Below are 15,654 nucleotides of genomic sequence, written 5' to 3' on the forward strand. Positions count from 1 at the left end.
CACGTTTTACAGCAGTACATAGTGTAGAAATTATGTAACATCATAAGCTGCTTAAAACAATAGACTTCCAAATGTATTGCAACATTTATATTACAGACATCAAACAGTATAGAAAACAGCAAATAGTCTGTGGTTAATTTTCCCGTCTTCATTAGCGAATACTCTGATTATCCTCTGGACTTACCTCAGCACACAGCGAATCCCGGGCCTGATGAGACGCTAGGACATCTCTGCGGAGCTTCTGGATCGTAGCATCCCGATGAGACAACTGAGTGCAATTTCGGGCAGCCGGGTGGTATTTTTTTTTGTATCCCAAATGTGGAAAAATAAGGAGATTAGCAGAATAGAAACAGATAAGACGAGAATAAAAAACAGAGAAGCTAGGATTCAAAACAGACCACTACAGTAACCAAGTGCATACATAGCCGGCACCAACGTCAACCAATAAGCAATTAGCGAGACAAGACTAAAGTTATTGATCGGGTTTTTAAAGCTAACTAGCCTGCCTGCAATTCTGTGATGGCTGCTGCTGTAACATTGGAGGTGAACAGGGGGGGACTGGACAAGCAGGTCCCATTTTCCCTAGGCCCTTAGTGCTGAATTGGGAGCTGGTCATTACCATTTAGCCTTGTATTGATCTCCTTGCTAAATATCACAGGCCTTGATGCAGGCACACACGCAGGCACGCAGGCAAGCACACACATATGCGCATACACACGCCCATAAAACAGAGGTCTTACGATAATTGCGTACTCATATTTCCCAGTTATCCTTGGCCAAAACTGTCCTCAAGCCACAGTTCACTTCATACCGTCTGCTTTTCGGGATGTGCAACGTCTGGTCTTTGTGACCGTATTTGTCATAATTAGAAAACTCCTGCCACACAAAGCTTGTTCATATTGTCCAGTTCATAACATCTTAAACCAAACAGGCCTAAACCACGAGGACGCTAGAAAAAATAAAAACTACCTGTCAGTCTTCTAGTTTATTTCAACTAAGAAATCCTCCTATCATGAAAAGGGGAAGTGGAACGCTATTTTTACATTTCAGGGTTATAATGAATCAGCAGTTATGAGTGCATTTCAAACTACAATGAACACAGTAACATGTACAACCTTCATTTTACATCACAAAACAGACGTTTATCAAATGGAGCTGCACTGCATGCATAGGGCCATATTGCTGTTGTTGTCTGAGAAAGAGAACGAGGCAACAGAGCTTCCAGTGGCGCAAAAGCAGCCCTAGTACACTGTAAACATGCTTCAGACCAAGCAAAGCTTGCTACTATCGTAAATATTTTTAAAAATTGCAAATGTTTTCATGAAACCAACACATGCAAGATGATGTTTTTAGATACTTTTAAGTATGGCAAAAAAGAGTAACCTGCCAACCAACTACAATACACTCATAATAATTAATGTCGTTCGGAGACCATATTTCTCGTTTGCTTACAACTAGTGAGCAGGAAGGGCCGCCGCTTTCACGTCACGTTGAGACTGCGGCTTCTTGTCTGCCCCCAATAACATGGCGAGCAAACAGTACTTACACAAAGCTCACGATTTTACACTACATTTGCAAAAAGTTTGCAAAATAAATGTGGACTATTTTAATTAATTTTGTTAACAAAATTTAATTACCGGTCTGAGAAATTCGGATTGCAGTTCCCCTATAATTCTGATTTTCACTTTTTTCGTGAGGTTATATAAATACGTCTACTATGGACCCTTCAGTGGTTTATCTGGAAATTTCTTAACGTTTTCAGTGTGATGAAAGTGCAGCTGCAATCAAAATGCAACACTAGGCACTGTGTATTCGGGACCAGTCGAACGGTATTCTTTTTACAGTAAAATTTCTATACATGTATCAGTGAGCGGGCACTTCAGGGCTGAATGTACCTCAGTCTTCAGCAGCTCCGTCCCTCTCCACAGGGATGACTGGAAGTCCTGGCTTGACGAGACCTGCTCATCACCCACCTGAGAAGAGAATGGTTCCATACACCCGTTTACTACTCTTTCATGCTTATAAAGGGGAAACAAACTTTGGCCAGGCATATTAAGGCTGCATGAGAAAGAAGCCAGCAGAGATTCTCAGTTTTTATCCTTGGTAACCTAGAACCAAATGACTGATAAATGTTCCTTTATTTTAAAAAAAGAGAAAGACGAGTGTCTGTGCATGAAAATAAGGGTATTTCCTCATATTTTCTTCCCGTCTCCTGTCAGACTCTTTACTCTTTAGTCAAAACTGCTCAACAGCCCCTCTAATGCAAGTGTCAGTCACACAGCCACCAGTTCTTTACCTGTAAACTGCTAGCACACTCTTGTTTCAGAGTATGAACATTTTCTAACCATCACCAGATACTGCAGAGGTGCAGAAAGGGACTTCCTTAAACCTTATCCACACAAGCTTTCTGATTTTTCCTTTGTATAGATATAAGTGTTAGATTGCAACGCAATGTTTGCAATGTGAATGGAACTGCAGAAATTCAGTATTCATTATTCTAAAAAATACACTGTTTCAGATTTTATCAGACAGTAGTAGTAGTATCATCATAATATTAAACTGCATTAATAAGCAAAGCAATACAATGCAGTAGACCTTCAATAGAACTGCATCCGTAATTGTGCAGGTACGTTACAATAAAAGGAAAAGTCCATTCTGGGGCCTCAACAGCACACTGAGCCAGAAATCAACCTGGTTTTCTGTGCTGGGGTAGAGAGCACATGACCACCCCTGGAAGGCATGCCAGCTCCATCACAGACATTAACCCCAGCAATACTCGTCCCTATTTATACAATTGTGTGGACAGGGGCAAACAGGCTAAGGTAACTCACTCAAGGGTACAACAGCAGTGTTTGTAACAACCTGAACCCACTGCCTGCTAGTCCATGGCTCTGACAATGCTCTACACAATGTAGACCAGCTACTCAATTTCTGCAGAATTTCAAAATTCAAATGTTTTCAACCTAATCAACAACTGAAGAATTAGCTGAATTCCCAACCCTTCTCAGGCTGCTATTATTAAAATTGATTAACCTCTTCTGGATTTTTACACTACGCTTCTATTTATTCAAAATCATCAATCCTACAGTAACTACTTCACACAGTGCCACAGTGCTTCAGGAAGACATCTTTAATATTTGGACTTTTCACGTCACTCTGTACTAAATCCTTAGCAACCACCATAGCAACACACTCCAACATCAACGTGAAATGCATGGTAAGTTCTTGTGGGCTACCAGCCAGAGGAAAAATATACATCTCAATTGACAGAACTAAATTGTAGGTGGAAAGAAAAAACAAGCAAAATAGCACCTAATTTCACTAATCAAGAAGGCTTTGCTCTAATATAATGAATCTAACCTGTTATTGTATTTACAATAGTGTAATTAGTGTAAGTGGTAATAAAAAATTAAAAAGGCTATTGTATTCAGTCTACAAATAGGTATTCTATATAAAAATAAAAAGGTGCTATTCCTTTTTTTTGTAAGTGCCCTTCTATTTAGTTAAAGAATATACTGTAAGATCTTCAGATACAGAGTTTCTTAATTCTTCACCATTAAACAAAGATGTTCAATAAAACAAACTATTCAAACATGTGGTCTCTGGCAGGAGGGTGACACTATCTAAAGAGGCCCAGAGCAGGTGCTGTTACCCCCTAGAAATTATTTCCTGTGGAAGAGAAATGACCTCACAGAGAGGCTTTTAGGGTTTCAGGCTGCCTGCATCTGGTTTCTAAGTCCAGATGGGTTTAGTCAAATTTGATTAATTTTATCCCCAGACTCGGGTCCCTGGTGGCACATTGAGCAAAACTGCCACTTCACATGACGCTCCATGCACGCACTGCTTGGTGGTGTTATACAGGTTAAAAAGAGAACATGTGGTCGGTCAGTCTGATTGAGAAGAGCAGGTCTACAGTTTTACATGCCTGTCACAGGGTCCCCACAGGTCAGCAGGAGTGAGCGCAGCACTGGCAGCAGGCGGGTTGGGTTTTTCCTTCCTTCCTCTCACGTCTTGACCTATCCAGCCCAGGTTCACTTTTGTCAGGACCGGTACAGTGGGCCAAAACCAGTGACTGTACACTCTACTGTAGCTCCACTCAAGAGCTTTCACCTCCTTCCCAACAAAGCCAACCAGCTCCTCGGAGTGAGTTCCTCACTGGTGTTGGCTAAACGCAACTGTGGCAGAGAGAGCCGTACGCCTCCCCTCACATGTCTAATGCCCAACTATTAGTACAAAACCCCCAGATTTCCTAACCTCCAGGAGAATACTAATCACTCTATAAACCATTAAGAACTTGTTAGAAGAGTGTATGCAGTCTTCTCCATTGTATAAATAACTCGTGATCAAGAGAATGGTCAAACTGGTCAAGATGATATGTGATCACTGAAAATTGAGTACTCATTTCAGTGTGGACTCTGGCTACTCAAACAACCAGTCTAATCAAGAGACTGGTCTGACCATTATGGTACAGTATACCCATTTTGTTAGGAAGCCTTGAGTTGAGCAGAGCACCTAACTCTCTGATGCTCACTCAGGTGCTGACTCTTGAAATTAAAAGAAAGTCGTATAACTGGGTAACCGCTTCCCCTGCATGGGAATCAGCTGCAGCTGAATGTTGTGTAAATGTTTTCATTTAACCCACATGAAACTGCCCACATCTAGTTTCTGCCTTCAACAGCTGCCAAACTGCCCTTCAGACACTTGTACCGACAAGAAGAGCTCAGTCAGACAGCTACTCCATTACAATGCCTCAGTTTGGTTTTTTTTTCTTGGGATAAATTATTTTAGTGCTGCAAAGATGCATCAGATTTAAAGGGAACAGTCTACGAAACAGTCCATGAGATCAGCTATCCATCTTGAATGATGAGATGCAAAGACTGAAACATACAGTAAGAGTAAACAGGGATTCATTCCACAGCTGGAGTTGGAATTTCCCATTTTTAAATTTAATCTAATACAAAAATTGAATGGGGTTTAGTGAAAATTGGAAAAAAAATCACCCAAATCTAAACAATCATTTCTTCTCTAGGAAATACAGAACTTAAGGAAAGTGAGACGGCATCAAACAGCACTGAATAGGACTGATGAAGTGTTACTCTCCACAGCTTTCAGGAGGAGTCTGACTTGATCACACAGATGGTAGTTTCACACTATTGACTCCTCAGCCAAACACAGACATCAAGCGTGTGTCTCTGACACATACATAAGTAACTATTCAGTGCTGAAGTGTTGCAAAACCACGAAATGAACTATGGTCCTTAACTAAGACTATGGCCTTGCATGGGAATTGAAAAAAAAACATCAAAAAGCTATATTTGCTCACCTATATTGTCTTCTATGTTTTTTTAAAAATCCATGGAATGAAAATAAGACTCTTGTTGCTTAACAGTTAAAACCATTTTAGGTTTTGCAGCCTGCAGACTCTTTAAAAAAAACCCAGTCGTGAAGCAGGAAATCAATATATCTCATATTACTTTCCGTCCATGTGTGTAAAACATCAAGCTTCTGTATGTTTACTACACTTGATGCTGTCTAAATAACTGAATAACTTAATAGCTAAAATGAGACCTAATACCTGTGTCCTGGACCCTATTCCTAAGTCCCTCCACAAAGACTAGCTTCCTAGTCTTTGTCCGATTGTAATGTTGAATCTACACTACTTCTGACATGCGTCCATTCTGCTAATGTAGTGTTTTTTAAACATGCTGGAAATTTGTGCTAGTGCTGCCTCTGAAGCACAGTCTGTTCCACTGCCCAAGCAACATATTCAACAAATATATAACTGATGACACCATTTGATGAATGACATTTATTTTAATTCCTTTACTATCATGTAGTTTCTTAAATACAACGTTCATCCTACAGTATATACTGAAAGCAATTAAATGGCATTTCTGAGGAGCTTTTTTGTGATGTGATTATATAAAGGGTTTCTTCTTACTTATCCACTTTATCAATACATTTTACAACATCCATCATTGAAATTATTCATGTACTAATGATTCTTGCTTTTATTTGCAAGAATACAAGTTCTGACACATTCCCCCTATGCTCATTACCCTAGTTGGAAACATTTGATAATCTGCAAAGAAAGCTTTTATATTTAGAAGACTAAAATAACAAAACAATCACCTCTATTAAAACACAAAATTGGACACGTAATCTTTCATCCCCGAGACATGTACAGGTGAGGTTAAAAGTAAATTATTTTCATGCAGTTGTTAGGATCTTTTTCTTTTTTTAACGAAAAGCAGATTTCTCCATACCAGCTGGCATGTGAGACACGCATCTCGATTAATATTGTTTACCCACTGTGGGGCTGTATGCCTGAAGATAAAATGCTTAATAGATTAAAACAATTGCAAAACATGCTTAGCCAGACTTCTCTTTGATGTGATTCAAGGATTTATTTTGGTGAGCAGCAGCATGTTGTTTCGCAGGAGGCTATGTATGCAAAATAAGTCCCTGAATCAGCAAGATCCTAATGTTAACACTAATTAATAACTCACACAAAGGGGGATTATGCAGTTTGGGATTAGTCCCAGTTACAATGCAGTGCCCTCTTACAATTAGACACAGGCAGGACCCCCTGTGCCCTGTTCAGACATGTTTCAGTAGCATGCTTACACGTGTGAAAGGCTTATGTACAGACACTGACTGTGGACATAGAACAGTGCAGACAGAGGACAAGGGAGCTTGTGTTAACACTTTTCCTTCAAGAGTCTTGGTAGTACAGAATACAAAAATCAAGCACTATAGTTCTTCAGCATGAGGAGTAAAAATAAATGACCGAAAAGAAAGCACGCGGTTTTCTCGAACATCACTGGGTCTGTTCACTTACGCACTTCAACTACTTAAACACTTCATATTCAAAACATATGTGCAGTGCCTTGCTTAAATTTACTGAGGTGCTGACCCATAAAAAGAATACTAGTAGCTGCATCAAATTCATGGACTAGTGTTTGTTCTTTCGGATACTGATCTTTTCACTTTTAAATTTAAGTCTAGGCAAATCTGACTGTCCATTTGAAAACAGGACATTGTTCATTTTGTTTCATTAAAAATATATATATTTTTTTTAATTGATCAAGCAAATAAAAAAAGATGTTTTCAATTGTTTCTTAAACACCTATGCAGTATGAATGCAATTATATATATATACTGTATAGGTCCCTATGGCTACAGTTTATTGTGTAATTAGAATGAAAAAGAATACTGTAATCAATTTAAAATCACTAATACAGGTATACACAATTTTAAACCTTTTAATGTAGCATAAGCAAAAAACATATACTGCATGAAATTAGAAAAACAGCTTTATCAATGAACAACTCAAACTGTAATACCTCAACATAATTCAGGACAGGAGTCAAACAAGGCATGTCCTCGCCTAATATCTGTTTTCCATATTTTGAAGTGTCAAGCTCCACTGGTGAACCAGATCCTTTCTGCATTTCAGCTGACTTACCAAATATATTTTTTACTTTCCAACAACTCAGCTCTAATACACTGACAATGGTGCTGTAAATTCCTTTACAGGGGAACTAGACAACATTTAACTTACTGTATTTACTGAGGCACACAAGATATAACTTGGACTTCATGTGCAGCAGACCAAAATTCACCATCAGCAGGTTGCAAATGTACCTGCCCAAGTGTCACTGAACTGGATTCTTGAGTGCGAATGCAGAATGCATCGCCTGTAATGTACAAATGCACCATTTGGTCCCTCAAGAAAGCTGGTACTTGAGGATCCTGACACCAAAACTGAAACTAAACCGATGCTTTAGTGAGCAATCACCACTCCTGCTTCATTATACAAGGCTGAAACATGGACAACATGCAGGAGACAGTTAAAAGGGCTGAAGTCATATCACTACGTTGTTTGCAGGATATTTTTACATCAAGTGGGAAGAAAGAGGCACTAACATCAATGTTCTGTCCCAGACAACACCACAAGCTCTGAAGCCATCACCTCCACTGGGCAGGAAAGGTCATGTTGTCCAGATGTCTGACTCCAGGCTCCCAAAGGTTCACTGAACCAGAGCTGAGAAGAAGTTGAGTTTTAAAGATACAGCAAAAGAATATATGAAAAACTGCAAAATCAATATAAATTCCCGGAGGGTTAAGACTCTTGACCAAAGCAGATGGAGAAAGAATATCTGGGAAGGAGCCCAAAAGAACCAAAGCTGTCAGAATGAGGAAACAATAAGACAGCATCAAAGAGCACTAGACATGACCAGATGGAACCACACACAATTCAATGTATCCCAACACAACACTTGTTCCACCTGCCAGAGAGTGTGCTGATGCCATATTTGCTTTATCAGTGACCTCCTGGTTCATGGAAGACTGTGAGGACAGCCAATGAAATGATGAAAGAGTTAAGATAAAACAGATATGGACTAAAATTTAATTTGTGTTTAATAAATAAGGTCTCGTTGCTCTATAAATACCCAATACGAATCTCTTCTCAACAACTTTTGCCCTCTCATGTACATTAAATGTACAAGTCTTTGCAGCAGATCTCTTTGATGCTATCAAACCACCATCTCCCAGGCGAATTGGCATTGAGCCCCAAAAAGTCCAAATCAAACAAACCAGGGATAAGCTCAGAAAACAAAACGGAAATACACATTCTTAAAGTGCTCGTTTCTTTGTACTGACTTTTACTTAAAACCCACTTGAGTCTGACAGACAGAACAGGGACCACGAAGATAAAAATCTCAATGGTATGGCAGCAAATCCTTAGTAAAAAGCAATTAAAGTGATAAGAGAAGCAGAACAAAGAGCTAATTAAATAAATGCAGATGGATCTAATCAACTACCATAATTTCCAAGTGGCCCAAAGATGTTAAAAACATGAAACACAATTTATATAAACGTTATGCACAATATGAAAATGAATGGAAAAACAATCCTCTGTACATGCTACCTTATGGGGGGAGGTTGGGAGGGCATTTTTTGTTTAATACCAATACATTTTATTATGGAAATAAAAAGACTGGATTACAATATCTTACTACTTGTGGATCAGGGACTTTTCTACAAATGGGACTGTTATGTTCTCCTGTTTTCCAATTTTCAATTGTCTTTTAGTTTCATAAACCCAGGGGTATTGTAAGTGATGTACAGTCTCTCCTGAGTGGTAGTACAATTGATGTCTTTATTTAATCTGAAAGTTCATACCAGTATTTAGGCAACAAAAATTGAAACTGAGTGATGAACCCGATAAAGAAATTACAAAATGTAAATATATATATATCCATCCTTTAGGAATACATACTTTTAATTGCAATAAATTTCATATTTAAAACAGACCAACTCATTGTGTTGCAGTGTCCATTTGTTAAATTAAACGGAATTTTTTCATACTGTTAATGGTGTCCAATATATCCCAGTCCACATTTTAAGAAAACATATCACAAATTGAATTATAATTATATAAATCTTCATTTAAACATTTTTTACCTGAACATGGATGGTTCTTGAGTTATATTAGATAGAACAATGTCTATCTATAGATAGAAATGTTCTAAACAACGACAGATAAACAATGTCTGTGTCTATGATAGAACATCACCAGCACATCAATAATCACCTTGTAATTCACATAACCAGTTTTCCTATCTAACCAAAGATTTATCTACAATTTATTTTAGAACTATATATAATGATTCAATGTTAATTTTGATTGATTATTCATACCTGTAATACAAACAAGTGATTTTGACCACTGCATAAACATTAAACTACTTCATTAGTGAAATAATTGATTAGGCACAGCTGAAGAGATGATCAAACATGTTGTATCTCAGCACTTACAAAAGTGTAAAGCAATTACAAAAGTGAGCAAAAACTTGCTTTGTGGTTTATCATTTATAGTTCATTCTTAAGCATTTAAAAAGCAATGAAACAAGTGTGTCATCCCCTTATGGTGCTTCTCAGTGTTCCTCCAGTCTGGTGGCCCAAACATAACTGGGAACACCATCAGTACCAGACAAGAGCAGGCTTGACACACAGTTCAAGTACAAGGGAGTTAGGAGGACTTGAGATCACTTCCCAGAGGGCAGTTGGGACAGTTGATCACCTCCCAGAAGCCAGCTGGCAACCTGTTTTCTGTATTCCTGCGAGGGACTGTTTTTTCCTCACCGCCTTCCATGTGTTCATGACACCAACTGTTTACCTTGTGAAGTTTAAAAGAATTAGAAAAACACTCACAGAGATACCCCTCCCAGAGGCAACTGCAAGACTCAGTATAGTCCAGTTGTAAATGTAATGCATAACAGGACAGTGATGAAGCTCCAGGATTCTGTTTTGTACACTGTTATTCTACATAACAGTGCAGATGATTAAACACACAAGCCTCCAAATTTGTATTAAAAGTAAACAGAGAGAACCCTGGGCTTTAGTTTAGAGAAATGAGAGGATCATTAGCAAAACTATTATTACTGTACACAGCATCCTAGACACTTTTGTGTAGAAAACCATAATGATGTAAGGTACAAAAATACAATGACATTTACTAGGCACATGTTGTTTTACCAAGAAGAAAACTAGTATACAGTAACATTAGATGAAAAGGGAGAAGAGAACAAAATAAGACTCAAAGAAACTCTTTTTAACATTAGCTATTAAATTTCTGAAAAACTCATCAGCTTTTTTTCTTCTTTAAAAAAAAAACTCTTCTTTATCAGGGGGCGATCACTTGAGTGGAATCAATTGTATTCTGCTCCACTTTGCTGTTTTCAAATCCAATTTCTTCCATGTCATCTCAGCACACATTTATAAGGAACAGAGCGCTTGATTATCTCCCTCTTTCTACCGCTTTCCACTGCTGCGGCAATGTATTAAATTAAATGAGGTGTCTGGTGAGCGCACTTTCCAGGTCACTGCCTGTTACATAAACTCCAAGCCCCATCACAGTCCTGGTGTTTGCAGTAAAGAAAGACCCTGCCCCAAACAGCTGAATATTACTGCACCTATAGTACATACAGTACATCTGCATAATTTACACCTGTACAAGTCTATTTTTACATATTTATGAATGGAAATTACATTTCTATTAGAGTTCATCTTGATCCAAAATGCTGCAAAAATGTGGCAAAAGGGAACACCAAATTATTATCTTTTGGCCTAAATGCCAAGTGTTAAATCTCCCAGTTATCACCATCCATGCAGTGAAGACAGTGGTGTCAACTAGATGCTTGTCCTCTGCAGGGACTGGAAACACTGTTGACACTGAGGGAAAAATGGATGATGCAGACCAACACTACAGGAAAACCTCTTTCAGTCTCCTGAAGATTTAAAAAAAAATCACTTTTCAGTGGGACAATGAGCCAAACACAATGCACTGTACTGTATACAGTGGAGTGGATTAAGAATAAGTGAATGTCCTTGAGTGACCAGGTCAAAGACCCCACTTTTGCAATTCCTACTGAAAATCTTGGAAAGGCTTGAAAAGTCCTGTCCATAAGAAATCCCCAAGAAACCTGAGAGAGCTTGAGCAAACCTCCCAAGAAAAATGGAGAACAAATTGCACGAAACTAGTGTGCAAAGATGGTAACGTTGCCCCAGGAGCATGCAGCTACAGTATAACTGCTGCAAAAGTTGCTTCCACAAATAATGAGTTCTGAATATTTAACCTACCAACATATTTTAGATTTCTCTTTAGTGAGAATATACTGAGTGCACTGTAACTTACAGTACCTTACACTTCGATGTCTTCACATTGAGCATTAAGAGGTTGAATTTTGTTTTTAAAGTATGCATCATTTTTAAGGATTTGAATTTTTTTGCAAGGGACTGTATATGCAATCGAAGGTGGGCTAATGCAAAGCATTCATTTTGCACTGAACATCTGTGTTGGGGAGAAAAAAAAAACAACCAACAAACATTTTTCTTGCTCCTTTAAAAGCTGGCATTGCATGAGGCATGAGCTCGTGCACCGTAGGAGAAATTTGGTATCTTATCTCAAATAGACAGGCGAGACAAATGCTTTTAACTGCAAAACACACTGCAGAATCACTACACCATGAGATAAATCATAGATGAACTTGCAAGCAGTTTTTACATAATCCCACCATTCAAGCTCACAAATACTGCAGTGTGTTAACTGATGTGTTCTTCATAAAATATTTATGCATACGTAGCATGCATAATTATATCGCCGCATGAGTGGGGGTCGTGTGTGTGTGTGTGAAGGCTGTACAGTACAAGCCTGTGTGTATGTGCACGCGTGCGCATGTGTGTATTAAAGGTGTCTGTCAGTATAAAATGCTGATGTAAAGCTTATCGCTTCTGTTCTCCCTTCTCCTGCTCATTCCCCTGTGATCACAAGTGATAGCTAAGGCAATTACTGGAAAAATCACTGCATCATTTCATTTCATTTCTGTGGGCCCTAACTTTAATTGCTTAATGCATCCTTTACTGCTGCTCTGCTCCCAGTCTCCCCTCTCTTTCTCTTCTTCATTTGTTGTAGAGCTGTTCTGGTAATTAAAACTGAAGTTGCATAGAAACCTAGATATAAAACCTACCTTTTCAACTTAAATAAATGCAGTGCATGTGTACATAGTGCACAAAAGCATTAGATATGAAATTAGACAAAAAAGCACTAATTCTAATATTTTCTCCATTATCTCTTAGTACAGTATGTGTTGTGTGCATCTGTGCATGTACTGTATGTTTGTTTCATCTAGTTTTCCTTTAAACCTGATATATGTTTGATGCACTGCAAGAAGATATGCAAACTGCTTTTAGTCAAACAGCCATCAAAAACTAAACACATTTAAATAGAATTTAAGACTGGGCAACACATGAAAGATTGGGGAAGGAATTTCACATACTGTACAGTAGGTAGTAAAAAACTAAACTAGGGATACAAAATGAAAAATGCTAAGTTTGAAGAGGCAACTTGCAGTGCTTTGCAAAAGTATTTGCATCCTTCCTATTATTTAAATGGAATTTTATTCAATCCCTGAATGCTTACACTGAATATACTGAAGGGTAAGACAGGCTACAACAGACAACAGCAAAAATTAAAGAGAAAATAATTAAATATATTGATTGCTCAATAATAGGTAAAAGAATCTTCTAAAGCAAAGTAGCCACAAGTCATTTTGGTATGTAACAACTTTGCACACTGCACAACGCCTTGGCATTAACTCTTGTTTAACTCTTCCAAAGTCATCATAGGCCTCAAAGTGGCCTCCTTAACCAGTTTCCTCCTCTGTACAGCTGCTTAGTTTGGAGGGACAGTCTGATTTAGGCAGTGTCTGGGTGCTTTCCCTCCTTAATGGTCATCTTTACCATGTTCAGATATATTCATTAACTAATATTCTTTTAAGTATTTGAAGTGCTTGTATACCCTTATCCAGTTCTGTGTTTTTACACAACATTATCACCAGATTTTCTTGAAAGCACCCTGGGCTTCATGATTGAATCTTTGTTTGAAATTCACTACCTGACTGAGGGACCTTACACATACACAAGTGAATTTAGTCTGATATCATACAGCATGAACTACTATTATTGTACACAGACAGTGGCCTCAGGAACTGGCTCATTAAGGTAATTTTGTGCACTTAAATTCAGTGTAGGTTTGAGACAGCAAAGGGTTTAAACCCTTATGCAATTATGGATTTTGCATTACTCTTTTCTATTAATTATCTTTCTTTTGTTTTTTGCTTTGAATGTGTGGAATAGGTTGCCAAAATCAACAGTGAAAATGAACCAGAAGACATACAGTAAGTGAAAATTCTGAGTGAAACTGAGTTTTTTTTATTTGACAAAAGGATGTTAAAGTAAGGAACAAGATACCCCACCAGACTGTTGAAGCTGGATGAAATCCTTGGATTAATTCGATACTAGTAATAAAATGGACTAGATAGTTTGAATAGTGATTGTTTGCAGCCTTTCCCTTTCATATGCTTTTATGCTCTACATGCTTTGCCAAAGCTTTTTAAAAAATAATGTTGACATTGAAGCGAAAGCTGTTTTCTTAAAGTGCGTTTAGTTGCTGCATTACATTACAGGGTTCCTATTTCTAGAGTTACTAGAGCTAAGAGACAAAGAAATAAACCCTTTACACATCACAAGTAGACCTTGTACAAGAGGATACCTGGATAGAAAACAACTCTAAACACAACCTCAAGAAAACCTCAAACCTCAAGAACAGAAAAGGCACTTACACTAAAACATGCGGAACAACATAAATTAAAGTAATGGTGGGACTCCAAGAAACTATGCTATACATGTTTTTTTTTCTCAGTAACAAAACACAATGACAAAAACTAAGACTGCCAGCAGTGGGAAAAAAAAATTCTTATGACAGGACAATTTACCATACTGTCTGCTCCAACTCCACAAAACAACCAAACAACCTAAAAGAGCTTTTGGTCACCTTTTAAGGGAGAGCAATATCCAGTATAACACTCAGTTCTAGATCGTCAGTAATCTTACCTGCAATGACACACACACACACTACCAAGCATACACTCATACACATTATTCAGGACTCCCCTCTCCCTTCTGACAGCAGCCCCAGGAAAGGCTATTATTAAACGCCTCCCGGGTGCTCGTGTTCAACGGCAGAGTGCAATAAAAATTCCTTTTCTTTAATTAATTTTTATGGCCAGCAAAGAGGACACGCTGACACTTGTCTTATGTGGTGCTGCAGCTTATTTCTTTCCCACTCATCTTTTGTTTGTGTCTGCGCACGCTCGTACACTGTCTTGCAGGACGTACACACAAGTACTACAGGCAGAATGTGCGTTACTGTATATGTTTTGCTTTTCTACAGCGGCCTCGGGTGTTTGGGATTGTTGAGTGTTCGATCCATTTAAAAACCTAGAGCTGCAGTCAACCAATTTGAAGAATTGTTCAGTTTATGTCTCGTGGTGAACTGCAATAAACGGCCTTTGGTGCCTGAATGAACTGCAATGTTTCAACAGCATGTAGAAAAACAACTGCCATCATGTTCACAAGCTTATGTGGAAGAATGTGCTTGTTCTATGAATGTGCATGCTGTCTTAGCCATCTAGGTACTGTATTCGGCTCTACCTAAAAAGAACTAACGTGTCCAGTACAGTATCTTTAATTGTTCAAAAATGGGCCATAGACTGTATAGTTCAAACTTCCTTAGTAGCACATTTGATTTTATTGTAGCTGACGCCACAGCAAAAAAAATAGCTTCAAATAAACATTAAAATGGCAATTCATTGCACAAGTATCTTACCAGAAACGCAGCCAAATCACTGCTCATGAATGTACTGTTACTGTACTTTTTTAACCAGATACAGACAAAACTATCTTCTTCCAATACATTTGGATGCTCATGCTCTTAAAAGTATCCTACAAAGCCTTTAAAACCAAATCTTCAATGTCATAAAACCTGCAAAGTATAATTTGAAAGTATACTGCAATTTTTTTTTTCTGGGATTAACTATACAAATGGAGTGAATATTTTGTTACTTTTGAATTTTACCAATGATACTTATACTTGATTTCAGTGTATAAATATCCATCAGCATTTCATAAAAGACCCTGAGGAAACAAATCACTGTTCCAAATTAAAAAGGGTTTGATTACCAACTGGTCCAATTGCTCTGATAGTTATCAATACAACCATACAGTATGTACAAGCCTGTTAGTAAA

General features: G+C 38.1%; 1 protein-coding gene across 1 annotated transcript in view; it reads right to left on the bottom strand.

Moving 5' to 3' along the window:
• pmfbp1 (polyamine modulated factor 1 binding protein 1) overlaps window positions 1-15,654 on the bottom strand; it is a 152,865-nt gene that overhangs the window by 59,291 nt on the left and 77,920 nt on the right. Inside the window, exons 10-11 of the mRNA XM_088938848.1 lie at window positions 1,896-1,973; window positions 185-268 (exon numbers count right to left, since the gene is read on the bottom strand). Coding sequence (XP_088794974.1) covers window positions 185-268; window positions 1,896-1,973 — 162 coding nt within the window. The remainder of the gene's footprint in view (window positions 1-184; window positions 269-1,895; window positions 1,974-15,654) is intronic.

The sequence above is a fragment of the Atractosteus spatula genome, chromosome 21, assembly GCF_055471065.1.
Source record: "Atractosteus spatula isolate fAtrSpa1 chromosome 21, fAtrSpa1.hap1, whole genome shotgun sequence".
Lineage (NCBI taxonomy): Eukaryota > Metazoa > Chordata > Actinopteri > Semionotiformes > Lepisosteidae > Atractosteus > Atractosteus spatula.